The 21,721-nt window shown below is 40.1% G+C and overlaps 1 protein-coding gene across 2 annotated transcripts in view; it reads left to right on the top strand.

The window, feature by feature from the left end:
• Positions 1 to 21,721, top strand: part of LOC107206988 (VPS10 domain-containing receptor SorCS1) — a 261,910-nt gene that overhangs the window by 97,529 nt on the left and 142,660 nt on the right. For both annotated transcript variants that reach the window (XM_015633576.2, XM_033515613.1), the window contains exon 3: positions 18,205 to 18,304. In XM_015633576.2, coding sequence (XP_015489062.1) covers positions 18,205 to 18,304 — 100 coding nt within the window. The remainder of the gene's footprint in view (positions 1 to 18,204; positions 18,305 to 21,721) is intronic.

Genomic DNA, 21,721 nt, shown 5'->3' with positions numbered 1-21,721 from the left:
TGGAGTGCTAATAGGTGCTAAAGTTAATAACAGAGATTAGTGAATTTAGAGGGCTCTGTGAAGAATCAAACTCAGTTGCCTCAATGGTATGAATAGGGTTATCATCCATGGAATCAGAGATGTTAAGGCAGAGGTAAATTTTAAGGAAGAATTCATCTGAGGATCAAATAGGTGGGGGTGCATAAGTTTGACCAATGGCCAGCTAAGGTTGTTGTCCTGGTGTGTTATTGAGGTCACCGTGCCCGCTCTGGGAGACAAAACAGAAAAAAAAGAATTGTCAGGCAACCACAGTGGCTTGTTAAGACTTTCCTGACCAGGCTTAGGTCCTGTTTATCCTCAGCAGGGTGCCACAGCCTGTCCTGCTCTGTGGTTCTGTGGAGTGGGTGCAGGTGGTTGCCCTGTTTTTTAGGCACCAGCTGTACCCAGTGTGTGCCTCTAACAGTGCTGTACAGCTGTGGCAGAGACCTGTGGCAGATGAATCTCATCTGCTGAGATCATGAGCTGGCAGTAGTCCTGCCAGAAGGCCCATGCTTGCTGCTTCTGATTTACAGAGCTCACAGGACAGTCTGTTCAGAGCCTCAGCTATATCTGAAATATCACTGTAATGTCTAAATGCCAAAGGAAAAAATAATTTAAAAAAAAAAGGGTAAACTGCCAAAAGACCTAGATTCTTTGAAGGAAGAGAGCTGGCAGCATAGCTCTTCTACTGACAGAGTCCTGCAAAGATGAGGTAGCTGCACTCGAGGAGCTGAAGTTACCAGCCTCTAAATGGGACAGGATGTGTCAGCACTATCAGCTGAGTTAATGCCCAGTGGTACAGTAAGGAAGATCCACTCTTACTGTTGTCTTTCTGTCAGAGTCATAGAGTAAACAAGTAATGTCTTCATTCAATAAGAAGACTGTTTCATTAATTGAAATAATAGACTAGGACTGGGTTTGTCTTGAGGTAGAGAACAGAGATCTAGACCCAGTCCCCAGGCAGGCAGGGGTAAATGTGATTTACTTACTGTTTGTGTTCCATTGCTGTCATTTGCTGCACCCTAGGCTGACTGGCTGGGATTAATTTATGATGCTTTCTTCCTAGTGCTTCCCCTAAAGTCGACTACTGCTCTGTTGCCCACCAGCACTGCAGATCTGATGAATTGCCACAAGAGTCACTTCTTGTGTGTTTTGTCTGTCTTCACTCCTGATTTCCTAAAGCAAACTTTACTTTTAGTTGCTGCTTCATCTCCTGCATCTTTTTTGCTCTGTCAGCCAAAGACTTCTGTTCCAGCAGGTCCCAAAGGTGTGCTTTCTTAATTCCCTGGTAAATTTTGAAATGATTCCCCAGCTGGTACCAATCACTGGGCTGAATGTAGGTGTGCTGATTAGCTGCTGTGACAACTCTGTCTAATTAGCTGAGTTGGTTTCTCTTTCTCTGTGTACTCAAAGGAGATGTTTGGTTCAAGGTTTTATTACAGTGAGCTAGGAGTTAATCATTATGCACAAGTCCAGGGGTTGAAGACTGATCAGCCTCTGATCTAGATCAACAGCCTTAATTAATGGAGGCATTAGAGGCCTCATGTTTCAGGAGTGACAGTGCAATCACTAGAGTTGTCTACTTGTCTCTGTTTCCCTGTAGAATAAGATTCCTTTACCTGCTCACCATTGCACAGCCCTCAGAAAATACATTTGAGCTCAATCAATTCATGCTCAGACAAAAAAATGACAACAGGAATTTTATCTTGGCTGTCCATTTTTTTTCTTTAATAGTTGAGCAAATTTGGGAATAGTGGCTTCAGTTAAATATCTCCTTCCTTGGGAATAGAAACTCAATAAGAACTGGGATCTAACCCACAGAAATTTCCCAAAGAACTGTAAATGTCTGGGATGTGAAAGTGGGACTAAAAGTGTTTCACAGTGCCAAGATTAGTCTTATTTCTACTTCCTGGCCAATAAGAGCTCCCAGCATTGGTGGTTACATCTGTTTTGCAGGATTTGGTTATGTTCCTGAGTCTGGGCCTTAATTACATTTGGTGTTCTTCCATGCTTTTCAGCAGGGCTGAAGAAATTTGGTAACATATGCTCTTTTCTTTTGGTATCTGTACCCCACTGGGATGAGAAGTGTATCTGGCACATGCAAAGATAGAAGAGTTCAAGTGATTTTATTTTTTTGCTAGCAAGGGGTTCAGTGTCTGGTGTTGCCACAAGGAATTTTGGAGTGTGCAGTTTCTGTCTCAGCCTCAGGTTCCCTCTTCTGCTGTCCTGCATCAGTGACCAAGCCATTGAGCCAGCCTTGGAACACCAGTACCTTTGTTGGCTGCCTGTTTACAGGGTTTGGGATTGTTGGACCCACTTGGATGCCTTACTGATGGATTTTCTGGGTGGTTTGAAATAGTTTGGATTGTAACACATTTCTTCTGCAGACACAATTGCTTCTCCTCATGCAGGTAAAACCCTTCCTCTACCTCATTCTGCCAATGCCCCTTAATGGTCCTTAAGGGCAGTTTAAGAGGCAGCTTTTCCTGAGCCATGTTTTCTTGTTTCCTTTATTCTCTTCAGGAGAAGTTTCTCCCATCTATCTCATCTTTTACACCATTTTGAAATGTCCTTTATAAAAACTGTTAGCAGCTCAGGAATCCAATAAAACATGCAGTTTTTTAATTGTTAATAACTTCAGGATTTTTCCCATTAAGTTTTAACATGAAGTAAGGTGATAAATAAAATCAAAGGAGTTTTATTTCATTCTCTTCAACAGTTCTGTTCTACTCTCATAAATAAAACATTCCCACAAAAAGACACTTATTTTAATATATTCTCACACTGCCACCCAGGCTGAGTTCCTTGACTCTCAGCAGCCTCACACAGTGTTGATAACTTCATGGGACCACTGCTGAGCTGTGTGTGGATGAGTCAGCTTTCTATTTTTAAAATAGCTTTACTTTTCTTCTTGCAAACACGCATTTCTCATAAAAAACTCTGGCTTACTTGAGGTTTGTCATGGTCCTCCCTCAGAGCCACAGTTGTCTCCACTGCTGTGAGAATACCTGTCACATTCCAGCACTGTTTACAATCACCTGACAGAACTGGTTCTAGGTACAAGGGCTTTCTTTGCAGAACCTCTTCTTTGCATATTTTATTTGCTGATTGTCTGTAATGAGGTTAAAAGAGTCATTCCAGTCTTAGCTGCACCCTAATACCTGGTTTTTATTGCTGATAGTTGAGATTATCCAGGTTATTCCTTTTTTTCCGCTCTTTTGAACCAGTAAATTTTATTACACTGGAAATGTGCAGAATTTAATTTTTATTTTAATGAACTGCTGCTGGGAGAGTCCTTCCCTTTTTGAATCCAATCACTTTGTCAGCTTGATTAGTCAAATTGCTGGTGAATCTATTCTCTATAATCATGAGTGTGGTTGCATTATTAAACACCTTTCTCTGTCCTACACACAAGCAGGGGTGAAGGAGAGCACCACCCCACAATAATTAGTAATACAGTGGCTGAGAGCTCTCTTCAGATGAGGTGGAATGCTTCTAAACTGAAGTTTTGTATTATTTGAGGATGACTGCATCTCAGTGTTTGCCTTGCTGTAAAGGAGGATTTGCTTGGAACTAAATTCAGTGTATTGGTGGTTGCTGCAGTAACAGCCCCAGATGTTTCAATGCTTAGACAGCTACAGTACATCAGCTGACTGTTCTGCTGAGTGCTGTCCTCTCCTGCCAACAAAGCCTGGACCTCTCACATCTCAGAACTAAAAAAAATCTGCTCCTTCTGATGTTCTGCAAGGAAATTCCATTCAGGAGCTTTTCTGAAAAGTTTTGCTTTGGCAGGTTGGCATTTTCTAAAGTGAAAAAATGTCCAAAGCATTTCCAAGTGACCCTGTATATCACTGAATTAAATTTCAGTTTTATCCCTGAACTTCCATACACTGTTGTTGTGTATGTGGCTTTGGTTTTTTATTTTATTTGGGTTTTTTTTATTCTTTTTGTTGTTTTCCCCCCTCAACCACTCTTTCAAGGCAGAAGCACAAACCTGTGAACCTAATGAAGATTGTTCAGGAAGTGTGACAGCCCAAATGTCAAAAATACTCTTTGAGGCTTCTCCAGGACTCCTGGAGAACTTTGGAGCTGTCAGGGGAAATTTACACTATGGTGAACTTACTTAGCTGCCTGGACAAACTCACTTCACTGTCTAGAAAAACAAAATTTCTGTTTTATGAGGAGTTTTGCATTTTTGAAACTAGTAAAACATGTTAGTAAAAGAGGTTGTGAAACCTGTCACTAAATGTATGTAATTCAGCCAGGTACTAGAAAGGTTGGACAGATCCCTGGAGGATATTTTGATTTTACTCAGAAACTGTCACCTGATGGAGAACATCCACAGGGAAATTTTATTTTCAAAGAGAGAGATCTGCTAGGACATATTACATTCTTGTATGGGTGCCATGGGAACAGGAGGTTACAGGCTCTGCTTTGCTGTTGACAATGAAAGGCTCATCAACAACGTGGAGGTACCACAAGATCTGATGTCACTGCGTTCTCCAGAGGTTCTGGTTCACGGATTCACGTGCTGCAAGCACAAGCTGATTTCTTGGGTTTTATTTGTGATGATGCCAGCTGTCATCAGCTGCAGGTGTGTGGAACTGGGCTGCTGCTGAGAGTGCCACTGAGACAGCACTGCTGCTATGGCCTCTCTGCTTAATGTGCTGCTCTCCTGGAAAGCCCAAATGTCTCTGGCAGGCCCAGGAACAATAACAAACCCTCGTGGGATGCCCACCCAATAACCCCTCTCTCCCACTGCATTCCTGCCGCTGCAGCAATTAGAAATAAGAAATCTGACTTGTCAGGGGCTTGGCCAAACTGCCCCAGCTCTGCCTTCCCTGCTTGCTGTGGGCCCCAGATCTTGAACAGTGGGGCAGGAATATTTCAGTTTTGCCCACGTGTCTGAGCAGTCCTTGGGCTGGCTGTGTGAGGAGGCATCAGTGAACCTTCTCTCTTGGGTGCCTGACACTTTTCTTTTTGATTGACGTGCCTCTCTTGAAGCCTGAAAAGTGTTTGCACTTGAAGCAAGTAGAGCAAATTCTAATTTGTCTGGAATGGGCCCTCCTGTTAAATGTTAAACTGACCTTTTCAAGAGAAATTTACTTGATAGTTCTAAGTGAAGCCCTGCTTTAAGCTAAACCTGTCACTACAACATGATTAAAATCACTTAAATGTACATCACTTCCACATATTATTAATGGAAATTGAAATCAGCCTAAATGGTAACCATAAATTTCAAAACGGGGAAGAGGATGGAGACAGAAAAACCCATACATGATGTGAAGGTTAAGGTGCCTTCTTCACCCAAAAATTAGATGAGCTGAACAGGGAACTTCATTTTAAAGCAGTGAAAAAAAATCTCTTTTTTTTTGTTGTTGTGTATTTAGAGTCCTCCAATTCTCATCTATTGAAAATGGAAATTCAGTGCATTTTTGTCAGGAAGCTGACCTGTGAAGAGGTAGAAGGATGGGTCACAGTTGTCTGGTCTTGTTTCACCTGCTGCAGGACCTTTAAACAACAAATGATCAGATTGCTGGCAGCGTGATCGATGGTGAAAGTGTGTGTGAAAGGGGACTTGGAGCTTACCTGTGATCCCTGAGTGTCTGCTCCCCCCTGGAGCTGCACATTTAAAAACTGGCAGCTGTTCTTGCCTCCTTCCCTTCCCCACCACCCAGAGCCACAGCTCCCGTGTTTGGCTGCCTCAGCGACTGTTACTTAAAGTGTCTGTTCTAATTGGGCACTAATAAATCAAAACTGAATTGAAGACTTTCCACTCACAGTCATTTATCAGTGACTTTCTATCACACAGCAGGAATAGGACTTGGCAACCATCTCCCACAGAAATGTCCAGGGACTTATGAAGGTCCTTTCTGAGGGTATAATCTTTATGAAGCTATGCGACCTTTGTCGTTCCAAGTGCAAATTGAACCTTTTGTAATTAATAACTCTTTTTCTACCAGCCTTGGCTTTCACATGTGAAATTAGCATGGCTTTTCCCAGCTGTTTTGGAACATTGGGGGTTTATAGGGCTTTTGTGCTCAAAGCTGAAATCTTTTGAGCATGTTAGAAGACACACCTTTATTAAGGATGTCAGGGGTGGCTGAGGATGACAGGTCTGTTCTAAGAAGGTGGAAAGAATTTTCAGGTAATTTGGCTGAGTTCCTCTTGGTAGCATTATTTTAATAATAACTAGATTGAATAATTAGTGTCTTTATACACCCCCATTGTTGGAAAGACCTTCCTTATGATTTTTAAATCCAAATAAATTAAAAACAGATGGCTTGTGGGGAAAATAAGTCTTCTGGTCCATTTTTTTTTCTTTAGGTTGTTGTTTAGGAATGTAGATTGTCAGTCAGATGAATATGGCCCATCAGTAAGGATTTCAGTGTCAGGGACTCTTCTAAAGACGTTTCAATCTCCTTATATTCTCACAGACAGAAAATTTATTTAAAATAAGAGGTTTTTGCAATGCAGGGCAAAATAGTAACCTGATCTTGTGCAAGATGTTCCTTACATGGAATTTACAGCGAAGCTTTAACTTACTTTTATCCTTTAACTTACTTTTATCTTTTCCTACTAACATGGTAAAAAGCAAATCCCATTTTATCTGTAGCTGGTGCTGACTTAAAGATGACTTTCAAAATCAAAGAACCCGAAGAGCTGAGCTCATTTCTGGACTGTCAGCCTGCAATTCCTCTACGCCCCGATGCCAGTGTATCAGTTTGCTAATAGACTGCTCCAGCACCTCACCTTGACCACAGCTTGCTCTGTTCTTAACACACAGCACAAGCTCCTGACCATTTTTCCTGCAGAGTGATAGGGAGCACGCATTCTCCACAGGCCTGGAAAACAGTATTAATCTTCTGCTGTGTACTTTCGTTTCATTTCCTGTAAAAATCCATCTTCTGCTACTGGAGTTGACCTAAGGTTAGATGTCAGAGGAACAAATTACTGTCACTTGCTCGATACCCCCAGAGTAGCTATAAATAGCAAGCTTTATAACCCCACTGATCCTTGAGATACACAGTGATAAATACGCTTCCACCAACCAAGAGGAGAAACATAAAGCTGCGTGGCTCTGCCTGGTGTCTTTTATTTGCAGCTGACACAAATGGTAGAGCTGCATCACTCAAATTGCTTTAAAAAGGAAAACAGTAACACTCATTGTATTTGTCTGCTTAAAAGCATTAATTAGTGTTTTTTTGGTAGAGCAGTCCAGAAACAACGAATTTCTTTCTTAGGTACTGTGCTGTGCTAAGGGTCGAGCTAAGAGCTTAGTGTGTTCACTGCTTGGACTCAGAGAATGAATTGAAAACCTTTCCAGTAGAACAGTTTTCTTCTGGGAAATGCATCATTATTCAGATAAATCTTCTGCAATATTTTAAAAATGAAATATTGACAGAAAATATAGGAATAATCTGAAACCGACAGTGTGTTTAATTTTGATTTTTCTCCTTGTTTCATTGGAACTCTTTTTCCTATAGAGTGACAGCCAGACTGTGTTATAAAATATTCAACTGAATGGATAATGATAACACTGGTACAAGTGAAATGAAGCACTCTGAATTACTGTTTTGATTTTTTTATTTAATTTCTTTCCCTCCTGTAATTTTACTCCATCCAAGTTCCAGGAATAATGATATTTTAGAGCAAGGCAAAAAAATATAAAATAATAATAATAATAATAATAATAAATTAGCATTGCCTAAAGGATAAGAATTGCATCTTCCAGCTAACTTTAGTATGAATTAATGCATGAAGCACATTTTTAGCTGGTTTTAAAATGCTACTGGTCCTCGGGAGTTACTCCATTATAACAACTAAGGGGCTCGGACAGTGATTTTGACAATAATGTCTTGGGCTGTCTGGATCTTTTAAGCTTTCTAGCTGTTGATTTGCACTGGCAGGATAGAACGAAGATTGCATATTGTGTTGCAAATGCTTGGATGGTGCTAGCCAGAAAATCTTTTCTCTGGCTTTTAGTGTGTACCCTGCAGAAGACCTGCAATGCATTTATGGCACAGTAAAACTGCTCCTTACTCTTAATTGGAGGTGGGTTAAAGTGGCTTTCTGGATGCATAATGTGGCTGTGGATGCTAAGGCAGCTCTGCTGAACAAGTGTGTCAAACTTTCTGACTGTGCTCAGCCCGCTGTGAGGGTTTTTTTAGCCAAGCTGCAGTGACCTCAGTGTTATGATTGGGTGGGAAGTGTAGGACATGTATGGTTGTCTCATCTCCCTGATTAATGGAAAAGCTTCCTGTTGCTCTGCCCTCAAGCTACAAAATCCATTAACCACCCCTTGGGGTGCCTGAAATTTATTCTGGCCATTACCATCAATTAGAAAGTTAATAGTGTGATGATTGCTGGGCTCCAGTCCTAGCAATTTGTGTGATTTACACCAGACTGGGTGAAAATGGGAAGAATCAACACTCAAGGAACCACTTTATGAGCAAGAATTTGGCATTAAGGGTGTGCTGATGTCAGTATGTCCCTGTAAACATATGGCAGGAAGAATCGTAAGTCATTCGCAATCCTAATTTAAAAGGCAGCTTCTGATTTAAACATATGGAAGAATGACTTTAATATCCATCACAGCTAAGCTTTGCTAAGCTAAGATTTAAGCTAAGATTTGTTTTGTTGATGGCCATGAGCCTTGAGTGTGGCTGTGGAATGGCTGCATTCTGGTTGCAGTGTTCACCACCCTGATGAAGGAAGGGCAGCAATTTGTGTCCTACCCTGCCTGTTTGTTTTGAGAAATGAGTCAGGTGGACAAGGAGATCTTCCAGACTGGTCTCTTCCACTGCTATTCCACACATCCCCCAAAATTCCCTTAAGGTAACAAGGAAAAACCCTGTTGTCAATAAACTTTCATTCCTTTCTTCGGGGTCTCTCACTGAAAATAATGCTGTGATGGCAAATGGAAAAGTGCATGACAGCAAAGAGAAAATGTTTGGGTCATACACACCATCAGATAACAGAGCATCAATAACCTGTCAGCTTTTGGTATGTATTTGTTATTGTATTTTTGGTATATATTAATTAGCTGCCAAAAATTAGTGGAGTTCCTGGTCCTTCCCGCATGCATCCAGATGCTGTGGCACAAAATAACTCTTAGAGTGGGGGAGATGGCACTGATGTTTCAGCCAGAGCACCACTTGAGCCAGCCTCTTGAGCCTTTCACTGACAGGGTCAAGTGGAGGTCTTGCTTTGATGGCTCTTCCTTTGTTTCTCACTGCGCTGGGTTAGAGCAGCAGAAGGGGTTGTGATGGCCAACCTCCCCACTTCTCTTGACTTCTGCTGCTTCAGTCAGTGAGGGACTGGAGATGAGGCTTTGAGGCCACAGGGAGGTGAGAAGCTGAAAGAGAATTTGAGAGGGAAAGTTCTGGAAAGTCACCCTCCCTGCTGCTCGAGAGGGAACACCCAGTTCTTTCCCTTTAGTGGCAAACACCAGCCTTGCTGGGAGTCTGGTAACCAGGCAAAATAGGTGGTAACTCCACTGTTAATTTTCCAAAGTCCTCTGCTCTTGACATTCTATCCCCTGTCCCAGAGCTAATCCTGCAGCTGGTCATTTAGCACTGCAGGGAGGGGTTCCAGAATGTAGCTGAGCCCCCAGAATGGAGTTTCCCCTAGCAAATAGTGAATTTACAGTCCATTCCTGCAAAACAGTGCCTTGGAAACACTTCCAGAACAGAGTCCAGTCAAATCTCAGTGCATTATTTTTTACACAAAAGCTCAGTAATTGTACACGTGAAATAAAAATCTTCATGTCTCGCATTCTGACAGAAAAGATCCTTCTGATCTGGAAGCAGTTGCTTCCAAGCAAGGGCAAATTGATCATCAAAGCTATCCAGTTCCATGTTTATGGTGGTGCATCTACACAGTAAATAGTTTGGATTTAAAGGAGAGTGTGATCAGGATCTGATCTCTGATCAGCAGGCAGAGGAGTGGGGAATCTGAATATGGATTTTATCAACTGCCAGAATCTTCTGTTCTTAGCCTGCTGACATGAGAAACCATTACACTGTGCAGTTAAAGGGGGTTTACTGATCTAACAAGATGAGACAGACATCTAAAATTAGAGAAGCTGTAAAAGGGAGGAGGGGAAAAGTGCATCATTCCCATCTAATCCAAATTTGATCTTTTTTCAGGCTAAAATATTTGATGTTGCTCTTTTCTTTGGGTATCCAACCTTTATGCAGCAATGTCTCTGAAGCCTGAAGATAAAAAGCCCTTTTCCACAATACAGTAGAATGTTACTTCTGCTATAAAAGGCAGTGGCATCAGAAACTGATGTTTAAAAATTCGTTTAATGACATCTTACAAACATAGAATGTCTCTGTATTTTTTTCACATGAAAGTTTGTTCTGAATTATGCTGTTCCATGGCTAGTTTGATAAAATAGGAGGATCTGAAGAGGAATTATGCAATGGAATACACGTTTCACCACATCTACATTGGTGCTTCAGCTTTACCCCATTATATTTTTGATTCTGCACTATTAATTATCTGTGCCACAGACTATTTCCTCCCTAGGTTTTCTTTTCCAGTGAATTTACCAGGTGTCTCCAAGAAGAAGCTGAGTGAACAACATGGATTAGTTTGTTCTAAGGGTTGTTCACCATGGCTTGTACAGGTGTGATTGATCTCTGCAAAGAACGCTCTGCTTTAGCAGAATAGAAATCAGACAGTCTTTAGCAGTTCAGAGACAAGGTTTGCATCACAGCAAAGGCAGTGCAGATCAATTCAGGTGGATCATTCTGGTCTCAGGACAGGAGTACTTAAGCCCATTCAGCACCTTTATTCAAGCTTTCACGTGATAAAAAAAGCAATTACAAGACTCAGAGCCTCATGCTTGGGCAATTGCAGAGACTTTGTCAACTTCCAGTCCTGCCAGCCAGGTGGTTTCACCCCAGCTGGCAGTGAGGCACCCCCCACCCCAGTTAGATAGGGAGGAGAATCAGAAATAAAACCCCCAAACTCATCCCTCAAGACAAGAAAACTTACTGAAACAAAGTAAAATACAGCAATTAAAGGGAGTGAGGGGAGGGAGAGGTAAAACCCGAGAAAAACAAGTGATGCACAATGCCATTGATCACCACCTGCTAACACCAGATCGTTCCCAGACTGTGACTGACCCCTCTGCCAGGTAACTCTCACAGTTTATATAAACTGGCATGATGGTTAAAATAACCTTTTGGCCAGCTGGTCATATATCCCTAAATATCCTTTGGGTCAGCTGTTCTGTCTGTACTTCCTCTCAGCTTTTTGTGCACTTTCTTACCAGCACTAACTGGTCCTTGACTTAGCATAGGAACTCAGGTTGTTCCTGAGTGACTCAGGAACAACCAAGACATTTGTGTGCTGACATTGTTCTCATGCTGAATCCAAAACAGAACACTGCACCAGCTGCTAAGGAGAAATGAACTCTGTCCCTGCCAGAACCAGGATAATGGTTCTCATTTGTGTGCTACCCTGTTTATTAGGACAATTCTTCTTTTCCCTGTCCTGGCATTTGACAGCCATAAGGCTTGCTGCTGCCTAGTGCTGTGCAGTATGGTATGAGTGGACTTGCTCTTCTGTCCTGTCCAGCTGAGAACTCTTGCATGTTTATCATAATTGCCCATTTCCTTCACCTTTCATCTGACACAGACAAGAGTGAGAAACAACCTCACCCTGATCACACAATTTCCTTTTGTCCCATACAACATACCTTGTCTCCTGTTGGAATATTCCCACTGTCATCATCCCATGACTTCTGAAGCAATTGACCAAATTCTTGTTAACCTTGACAGAGGAACAAGTATTCTCTGCTTCCATGGGTTGGTAACCTGAGTTTCTAACTCTCCACTGGAACAGTGCGGAAGGCAATTTTTTCTTGAACCATTACTCGAAGGAGAAACAAGCAGCTCATCTGTGTCACCTACAGATGATCATATGGCTCTCTCACTGCCCTATTTGATTTCTTTCTGAATTGGGTAATGTTTTGAAAAATTATCCAGCACAATATGTGGACTGGGGATTGGATGATGTGAACTACTTTTCCTACTTGTCACATCTGTAAATTATTTATAGCAATAATCAGCTGAACTATATTAAGCTAAAAATTACAAGAAATTTGAGTGTGTAGGTTTCTGTTCATTTAGATTACTCCAAATAAAAGTTGATTGAAAATGAAAAGAAAATTGAATTACTTTAACTGATTATGCAGAGAAATGTCAATTTAATAGTTTCCTATTGTTTCTTTGTAATTCTTTTACTTCTTCTCCAAGTCTTTTTGGTGGCTTCTGCAGGTGGGAAACTTTATTTTATGATGAGAATATTCTTTCCACAAGGGGAAGAAAAACACATTTCATTTAACTCTTAGAAATTTATGACTTAATTTCTAGTAAAACCTACAGCCCACTGACTGGAAGAAAATATTTTCAAAATGGAGGTTTAAATCTATTCTAAAATGCCTGTTTAAACTGTTTAAACTGTTTTTAATTTTGTACTTCATCCTTTTGCCATTGATAGCAAGACTTGTTCCAATCCTTATTTGCACTCACAAAATTCCAGAAAATTTAAAACTGTCAGGATGGAATGGGAAGATGGTGGAGCCTGAAGGGACTTGAATTTGGCTCTGTCACAGACTTCCTTCAAATGTAGGATTAGTTATCTAGTCTTTCCCTCTGTTTCCACTTAGGCACTGGGAACAGTACTCTTTTCCAGCCTGCTGAGGGCCTCATGAGAAAAAAGTAATCAGAGATGTGTTCACTTAGGGAGTGAAGCATGCGGGTCCCTTGAGTTTTGAAATATTTTTCTTAACCCTGGAGATGTCTGTAAGTTTAATTTCAACCTGGCTGGATAAATTTGAATGTTTTAATGTTGTGACATGTGCAGTGCTGTAAAGAAATGCTGACCAGCATTGACTTGTCATTGCTGTCAGACCACTGCCCTCTTGAAACAAAGTCTTAAAATACTCTTATGAAGCTCTTTTCTACATGGACACTCTGTCCAAGGACACAGAACTTAAATGTTTACGTCTTGTAATTGCTCTTCCAGGTGGAATTGTAAATCTCCCTTCAAAATGTGTCAGTCTCCATGAGCTAAGCAAACAGATCCCATTAGAAGTGTGAAAACCCTTGGGGAATTTATACAATGAATTAGAAAGACAGAAAGTGGTAAGAAGTGTCCCAGTGAAGCAAGGTAATTTGCAAAGACTAACTTTCTATGAAAATGAGATTTTTTTTTAAAAAATAAAAAAATAAGTTTCACCCTGAGAATATGAGATCAGGCATTATTCCTTTCTGGAAAAAATACCAGGGTTGCACATGAAGGAGTTAAATCAAAAGAGGCATTAGAGCAGAAGTGATATCTATCAATGCCTTGTGAAGGGCTTAACAGGAGGAACATGTGAACATAAATGGGTAGCTGTTGAAGAAGACTTTGACATTACTAGCTTTTGTGAAACATGGTGGTATGGCAAAAATCAATGGGAAACTTTACAACCTGGCTATGAAACCAAAGTAAAGAGTTTCAATTTAAGGGATGAAGGAATAGCACCTCAAAGTCTCCCCAGAAAAAAAGAATGCGAAAGTCAACAGCTCTACAGCAGTTTACAAACAGGCTTAAAACATTCCCTATGGGAATACAAATCTGCTCCAGAATTACCAGCTCCAGTATTTTTTGCATTCAGACATGAAAGATCATTTTTAATGTCTTAATTATTCATTTTGTTCAAAAACTCGTTTGTTTGAAAGAAAGCCTTTTATAAGTGCAGCCTGTGGCTCCACAGTTCTGCCTTGTGTGATCTGAAAGGCTTCTCTCCAAAAACCTGCTCTTGTAGAGATTAATTTGATAGCAACTGGAAAATCTTGTGCTCGCCTGGCCATTCCCTTTGGAGGCAAACCAGGTGGCAAACTCAGTTATGTGCAAAGTTGGAACACAAGATCTAATAGTCATTGCTTAACTTAAAAATGCCTGGGTTGTGCCAGGGCTAAATTCATGAGCAGAAGGAGAAGAAGGCCAGAGCCCATCTCTCACAGTGCTCCAGGTCAGGACAGGCTGCCCTGCTCTGCTGCTCACAGACCACACTGCAGCTGCTTCTGGTCCTGCCTCCCAGGGCTGGCTGCCACTCACACCTTGCTTAGAGCAGCAAATGAAACTGTGGAGGAAAGAGGGGGATAAGGACATGAAATGCAGTGTTCTCATGGTGGATGTGGGGGAAGCAGTCGGGTTAATATGGCAAAACCAGGCATAACTGGTGGGAAAAGAAAAAAATTATGTCAATTAAAGTGATTGCTTCTTAATGATGTGGTATAACAAGTAACTTAATCTGTTATCACGGGAAGAAAGCTGTACTCAGTAAGCAGGAGATGGGAGACAGCTTAAAGTCTGCAAGTAATGGTTTTCTTTTTTCTCATGGAGTGTTCCAGAAAGATATTGATGCCCAAAAAAAAAATAAAAAATCCCTTCTGACCAAATGTTAGATTCTTCAAGTCTTCAGCATCTTATGTAAAATAACTACAGGCAACCTTAAATTGTAACAAAGGAGAAAACAGCAACTTGCTAGGGAATTTATTTAATCTATATATTCAAACTGACAGTACTCTGAATGTCAGTCTGTGCTTCTTGAGAAAGAAGAAAATTTCCATAGGGTTCATATTGCTGGTTGATTCAGAATGCCTATTATAATTGTGAAATATCGGTAGGAATGGATTGAGATATATTCATGACAGTAGGTGGACTAATGGAATTCAGTGACTTTATTTAAAATGTGCAGCAGTTTATTATAATACTGTAATAGAAATGTCATTTACCCTGACGGGAGGAGAGGGAAAAGCCCTGTCAATGAATAATAATGAAGTTATTTAAATGTCAGCTTTCCTGCAAATAGTTTGCAAAACAGAAATTATTCTACATGTTTCTAGTTTTGTTTAATTTATTACCGGGAAAGCCAGAGCTTCAATCCCACATTTTTTGGTACATTTTTATACTGTGAAAAGAGCTAGCAATTATGAAAATGTTTATCTTCTTGCATTGTTTTCCACTTTACTGAAAAAACAGCGAGTCAGACTTTAAGCATCTAGTGGTAAAATTTGAGATTTAAGAACAATTACAACTAATATGGTGGGACAGGTGTGAAGTTCAGAATTGAGTCTAAATACTTTTATTTTCTAAATAGTATTCTTCTACTGTCCAATCTGCATTTCAGTGGCATCCACAATGTACCACTCACATCCCCTTTCTTCCCCCAAACAATTTGAGATGCCATTGTGGCACACGTGTCTACACGAGGCACAATAAAATGTTCACTCATTTACATATAGTTATTCCATTAGCTGCAGCTATTTAGGAGACATAGTTTATTTTTGTCTTTTCAGCTCTACAGGCCCTGGGTTTAAGACCTTTACAATGATTTCTCCAGTCATTTGCTTGCTCATGGACACATGGACTAAAAGTGATTTCTCTCTGCAGAACGTCAGAGGAGCAGCCTTCCACACAAAACGTGGAGATGTTGGTTGCTGCATATCCTTTCCCCTTCAGATAACTGGGATTGAATTTGTTGATCCTACTCTGTCATTAGTGCCTACACCCTGCTGAGGTGCATCTGTCTTCTGCAGCTCTGCCAGGTTAGGCTGCCTTCCTGGGCCCTCCAATGGCTGATGTGTTTTTATGGGTTAGGGAGTCTCATGCTGCTTTATAAACCCATTTAATAAGACAAACAAAGCTTGTTATCCAGGCTGCTAATCAGTGCCTGCTTATATACACATACAGACATACATACATATATATATATAATATAGAAATAAGAGAAATGGAGGTTGGTGATACGCCTGGGTTGGCTCCCAACAGAGACTCCTCATGTATGCAGTGTTTCCTTTAATGTAATTCTTTGTTCCCACTGCTCTGCAAATGTATATATTACCATCTCTTTGTGTTAAAACAGTTATGGATGCCTGTGTGCTGTTGTATATACAACATTCCCCACCCCGTTAAAATTAAGGGTAATTGTAAAGTGGTACAAAAGAAAAAACTGGTAAATGGGAAGGTAGAAGGATTGGCTCTTGTCAGTTTAGAACACAGTAATGAGAATAAGATCTAATAGTAGCTCCTTCGATTGCTTGTGAATTCGTCCATCTGAAAAATAATAAAAAAAAAAAAAAGATGTTTTTCTAAGCTTTTAAATCTTTCGGTTTCTTTTATGGATGTTGACAGAGGCACACGCTTCCATCTGTATAGAGTGTTACCTGTAAATAAAGCTGTGAATGCAAAACAATTGCCTAGAGATTTGAAGTAAGAAGTGGCTGGCAATTCTGAAATTACCATTTGCAGTAGGCTGTTGACATAAGTTTGTGTTGTGGCAGGGGTACTGGCTGCCTCTCTTGAACAATTTCAAAGCAAGTGTCATGTCTCAGATTTACTTTGCTCCTGTCTCCTTTTGAAGGATCCCATTTTGAATTCATTGTCACTGGTATAAGAAACAGCAGCATTATTTTGTTAATGTATTTTTCCTTACTCAGCAGGTCAGATTTAGTCCTTACTATCTTTGCCTGTCTTTGTCAGATCAAACTTCACAAAGAGTAGCTTTTGGGGTTTAGGCAGAGAACAGCAGAAATACTGATTTCTGATAAGACTGGGTGGTGAGGTGGGGCATGGTAACAAAGGGAAGCTGCAGTCCTTGGGCCAGGCATCCTGCCCATCCTGCTGTGGATCCCCTCACCTGGGTGCTGGAGCATCTCTGAAATATTCAGCAACAGAAACAACCAGAACAATATCCTGCTCCTCAGTCCTCTGAGGAAATAGCTCAGTTAGTTTATATGTGCTCCTGAGAGAGATGACCTTATAAAGGAGAAGATCAGTCAGCAGATGAGAACTTGACGTTAATGTTCTAAACACCAAAGGTCACACATGCACACAGAAGGGTGTGTGTTTATTGGAGGAAAGGAGAAATCTGTGGACATAAATCATAGGCCAATTGTTATATGAGCAGGCAGATATGTGCAAAGGCTTCTATAGAGTTTCTAAATAGAAAGACTCAACTTTAATGCAGATTCACGTTTTAGTGCATTTTGTCTTTCATGGATAAAACCCTAAGCTGCTGCTTTCTTGTTTTATTCATGTACTGATTGCAAAATCTGAAATCCCAGAAGCTATAATATGAATGTAGGTATGGTACTTGATTCAGAAATGTTCCAGCCTCCATATTCCACCAAAAAAGGAGTAAGTATTACAGGTCTTAAATGCCTTTGTGAATTAAGTCACTGTTGCCCTGATAGGAGAGAATCTGCAAATAATGTGTGCCAAGATTTTCCTTCAGAATGTCTGGTTTTGGAGTGCTTGGCAAAAAGGGAAATTCATGTTACTGCTTGCAAGTGAAGTTCTATATAGGTCCATTTGTACATGTTACAGATGAGATACAGGAATGTGTTACTGTTTTGAATGCCTGTTACCCAGATACATGTCCTTTTCTGCAATTTATGGACACCAACTCTACTGGTTTGGGCTGATTATTTAAATCCCTGGGATACAGGGACAGAATTCGGGCAAGCATGAGCTGCATAATTAACAAAACCTCGGCTGATGATTGATCTTTGTTCCAGCACATGTTAAGAGTAACTCCTACAGGACCACTGGAGTCTTATTTGTTCACTTCTTTTGTTCTTCCCCAAGACATGTAGTCAGTGTTTTTATGGGCAACCCTCATTGCAGAAATATTTTATTTGCTCTACTGAATGGTGGCTTTTAAAGCAAGAATAAAGCCCATGTGTCCATCCTTTCTGCTAGTCAGTGTCAGAGAAGCTGCTTTGGAATACATTGAGATGAGCCATCTTAACAAAATTAGTCTAAGCTTGGAGTATATGATGAATTGATAACCTTAGTCTCTTGCTGTCTGCTATTTGGCATTTCTGACAAGCATTATCTTCTGTATGCAGAATGTAGCATTTCTTATTGTGCATGTTTAAGATGATTTGGAAAGATGCTGGTTTAATTTTTCCTAATCTAATTTAAATGCAAATTGTAAACACGCACATGATGCTGTGTGTATATAATTAAGTATCATTATATACTACATGAATCATTGAAAAAGCTCTGGAGAGCCATTCTGCTATTTAAAGCATGACTTATATTGAAAAGCTGCCAAGTGACTTGTGGTTTTGTGATTAAGTGTTTGTACTTAAAAGAATCTCTCTTGAATTGTAGGTCAACAGATTACGGGACAACATATGAGAAACTGAATGATAAAGTTGGTCTGAAGACTATTTTGAGCTATTTGTATGTTTGCCCAACAAACAAACGCAAGGTAGGTGACAAGGTGTTGGCTCATTTTAGCTTTATGATGCTCTTTCTGTCATGGAGATCTCTTCCAATTTCCTCAGTATCTGTTACTGCTTAAGCAGCAGAAATCTCTCTGTCACTCTTGCCTTGAAAAAAGTGTGTTACTTTATCAAAATATAACCCAAATTGTACCAACTATGCAACTTTCCAGTAGTACTTGAGGGAAGGATGGTTGTTAAATGGACATGTACCATGCATGCAATTGTTTGCTTACAATGGATGGTGTTGATTTTGCTTCTGGATGGTGTTGATTTTGTAGTCTGGGAGGAAGAGAGACTCATTAAAATGGCAGAAATGTATCTACAGTGACCAGACTGTATGTAACATTATTTGTCTTTTAAGTGCTCCCAATAGTGAATTGAACAGGATTTGACAAATTCCTGCAGAGAAAATGGCTTCGAAGCCCAGAAGGTTTTAATCATTCGGACACCCTACTGACTAACAAGTTACTATGAATTTATAATGCTGACATATTCATGAAAGGAATCTGGATGCCTTCTTTGAGATACATTTTTGACAAAATTTTTCATTTTCTGCTCCTTTTTTTCAGTCCTTATGCATAGTTTGAGTCACTACAGGCAAAACTGAATTGCACTGGCAGAAGATGTTAGTTAAGACTCACCTCTAAAGGAGGCTGGGTGTATTTGGGCAGCTCATGGTCATTATAATGCTGTTCTCACTTTACTGAAACAGTTATGTGTTCTTTAAGACAGACTGTGAAAGGAAGCTGTCCTAACCAGAGAGGACAATGCTTAGCAGTTTAAATTGCAATTAAATGGCCCCAAATTAGTGGAGAGATGTAACCTTATTGATATTGACCCTTAAGAAGATATGAAGCTCTTCTCTAGGAGCTGAAGAATGAAATTATCAGGTCATTTAAATGTCCTTCAGAAAGCCAAGCAAAGTGCAGGCTGGCACTGAAAAGCCTTCATCACCTCTGGCTGCATCCTGCACCCTCCCACTCCCTGCCTTTCTCTGCCACCCTTGTTTGTGTAGCCATCTGGTGAGCTGGATCCAGGACTGACCTGCCTGAAAACTAATCCCTTTCCAGCTCACAAACTAAACAGATGAAAGGAAAAACCTTTCAGGCAGAAGTCTGGAACTATCTTTTCTGGCAGAAATCTGCTGTAAAGTTGGCCTATACTCAATGTGGTACAGTGCCAGAGGAAAGCTGCAGCACCTGGGATGAGAGGACCTAGGTAATGGTCTAAGATTGAATTTTTCAAAGTTCATTTCAGCAGAAGCAGAGTTAGGTTTGCAGGGAGAACTTTTAGAGGCCCTCCTTATGCTGTTTCTGTAGAAGATTGGGTCATTACACCAATAAGTATTTAATTTTAGACACCCAAATAGTTCCTCGAGTCTAAGAGGGCATGGCATGTGTCCACACTAAGAATACTTTTACAGGGAAAGCAAAAATATTGAAGCTCATGGTCTTTATTATACCTGCTGTGGAATGAAAATCTGAAGGAAACCTATTTAAAAATTTTGCCACTAAGGAATAATCTATGGATGCTGAGATGCGACCCCCTCTACCCCCGTGAAATTCTGATAACAGTTTCAGAAACTCTGGTCACATTGAAAGCTGCATCTTGTTTCCCTAATGTGGTTTGGGTGGATGGCTGCAGAAATACTATTAAAATGTAGAACTCTACTACTCTAAACTCCATGAATTTTATAAAACTCATACCCTTCATGTGAAGGGTTTATAGACTGCTTCAGTTAGTACTGGGCAAATACTAACAGCGAGTTTTCCCTAAATATCAGTTGTGTGTGGTGATTTCTCAAACTGCACCTGCTGCCTTCGATGCCCTTTGTTCCACAAGGCCTTCCTTAGCAGAGAGAAAAGGCTTCTTCAACAGTGGAAAAGAAAATGGTGCATTTTTCATCTTGAAGTTACTGGATGAGAGACCTTGCTACAGCAGTGATCCATAAGGGGGGTCTGCATGCACTTAACTTACTGAAGTTGCCTTGTTTTGGGAAAAAAAAATAAATTTTAGCACATATTTAATTTTAGGAGCAGTCCCATTGAAACAGAAGGTGAATTTTGAACTTAGCTGACTCGGGGCTGATTGCTTGTAATGAAAAAAAAGCAAGTGTACCATTTATGTAAGTCTTGTCTCTTCTTTGCAAAGCAGAGCAGTTAGCACAGTGAATGCTAGAATGCATGTAATTGGATTTATTAAAATAATTGATAGATTTGTTCATGAATTTCTGATTATTTTCACATTCTGGAAATGAACAAACAACAACATGTGTTGAATAAATTGTTTGTTGTAATTTATTTGCTCTTTTCAATCTAGGAAAAAAATGGGTCTATAAATACCCAGTATTTGCAGAGCTTCCCGCAGCCCATGCATGCCAATTTATTTCTAAAAGCTTTTGACTTTCAATTCTTGTCTTTTTATTGAACAAAATTAAATCCTTTAACCAGACATTGCAGGCAATGTCATATGCTTGGAAAAAAAATTAGAAACAAAGTCAACCATTATTTACAATTTAAACTGACCTATTGCTGTTGCTTGGCATTTTTCTGAATTATAATATTTTCTGAAGGAAATGACAGAAAGTGGTTACTAACATAGTGATGTATAAGTCTGGGCAAAGAGGAGTGGAAACATCTTTTAGTTTTCTTTCCTTTTACTGAATTACGGTGCTACCTGGTCGTATGACAGATGACACAGATCAGGGGGAAAAAATGTACCACATGGATCTTGCCAAAGACACAGAGCCTGTTTGAGTATTTGTCAACAAGTCTCCAGAAGAGATATGTGCAATGTGCAATAAATCCCTAGGCTTAGGTATGTCAACACTGGTTTATTTGTTAGCTTCGTGGAGACTGCTGTGATGAGAAAGAAAATTATTTGAATGCTTCTACATGAAGAAATACTGTTTAAGAATAATGCTGATGGGTTGCAAACTAAACTAAAATAGAAATCCAAGCTGATACCTTGAAATTCTGTTTTCACAGAAGTGTGTCGTTCATTTTCCTAGAAACTCACATGCACTAAGCTTTACAGTCCTTCTCTATAAAAGCCTTTCAGTCAGGTTGTTTTTTACTCATTGCATGGAAAATCATAGGCATACACACATAAAAAGTGAATGGGTCATGGTGGGGACTCTAAAATTTGTTTAACTGGAGGTTTTCTTTGACTCAGGAAGTGCTGCTGGCTAATTTAGATGCTGTATCCTTGTAGGAAGCACACTGTGTTCTCTGCAAAGTGCCAGTTTGTGTAGCCCAGTCGTTCTTTGTACTTTCGAGCCCCTTGTATCTGTGTATCTTCAGTTAATTAACAAATGCTGAGTGATAGTATCTGCCAGTGACTTTTATGCTATTAATAGGACTAGTGCATCAGATATTTCCTGTGGGCTTGAATTTTTGTGG

Source organism: Parus major, chromosome 6 (assembly GCF_001522545.3).
Source record: "Parus major isolate Abel chromosome 6, Parus_major1.1, whole genome shotgun sequence".
Classification (NCBI taxonomy): domain Eukaryota; kingdom Metazoa; phylum Chordata; class Aves; order Passeriformes; family Paridae; genus Parus; species Parus major.
The sequence above is the reverse complement of the archived record's forward strand: the minus strand, read 5'-3'. Positions and strand labels throughout refer to the sequence as shown.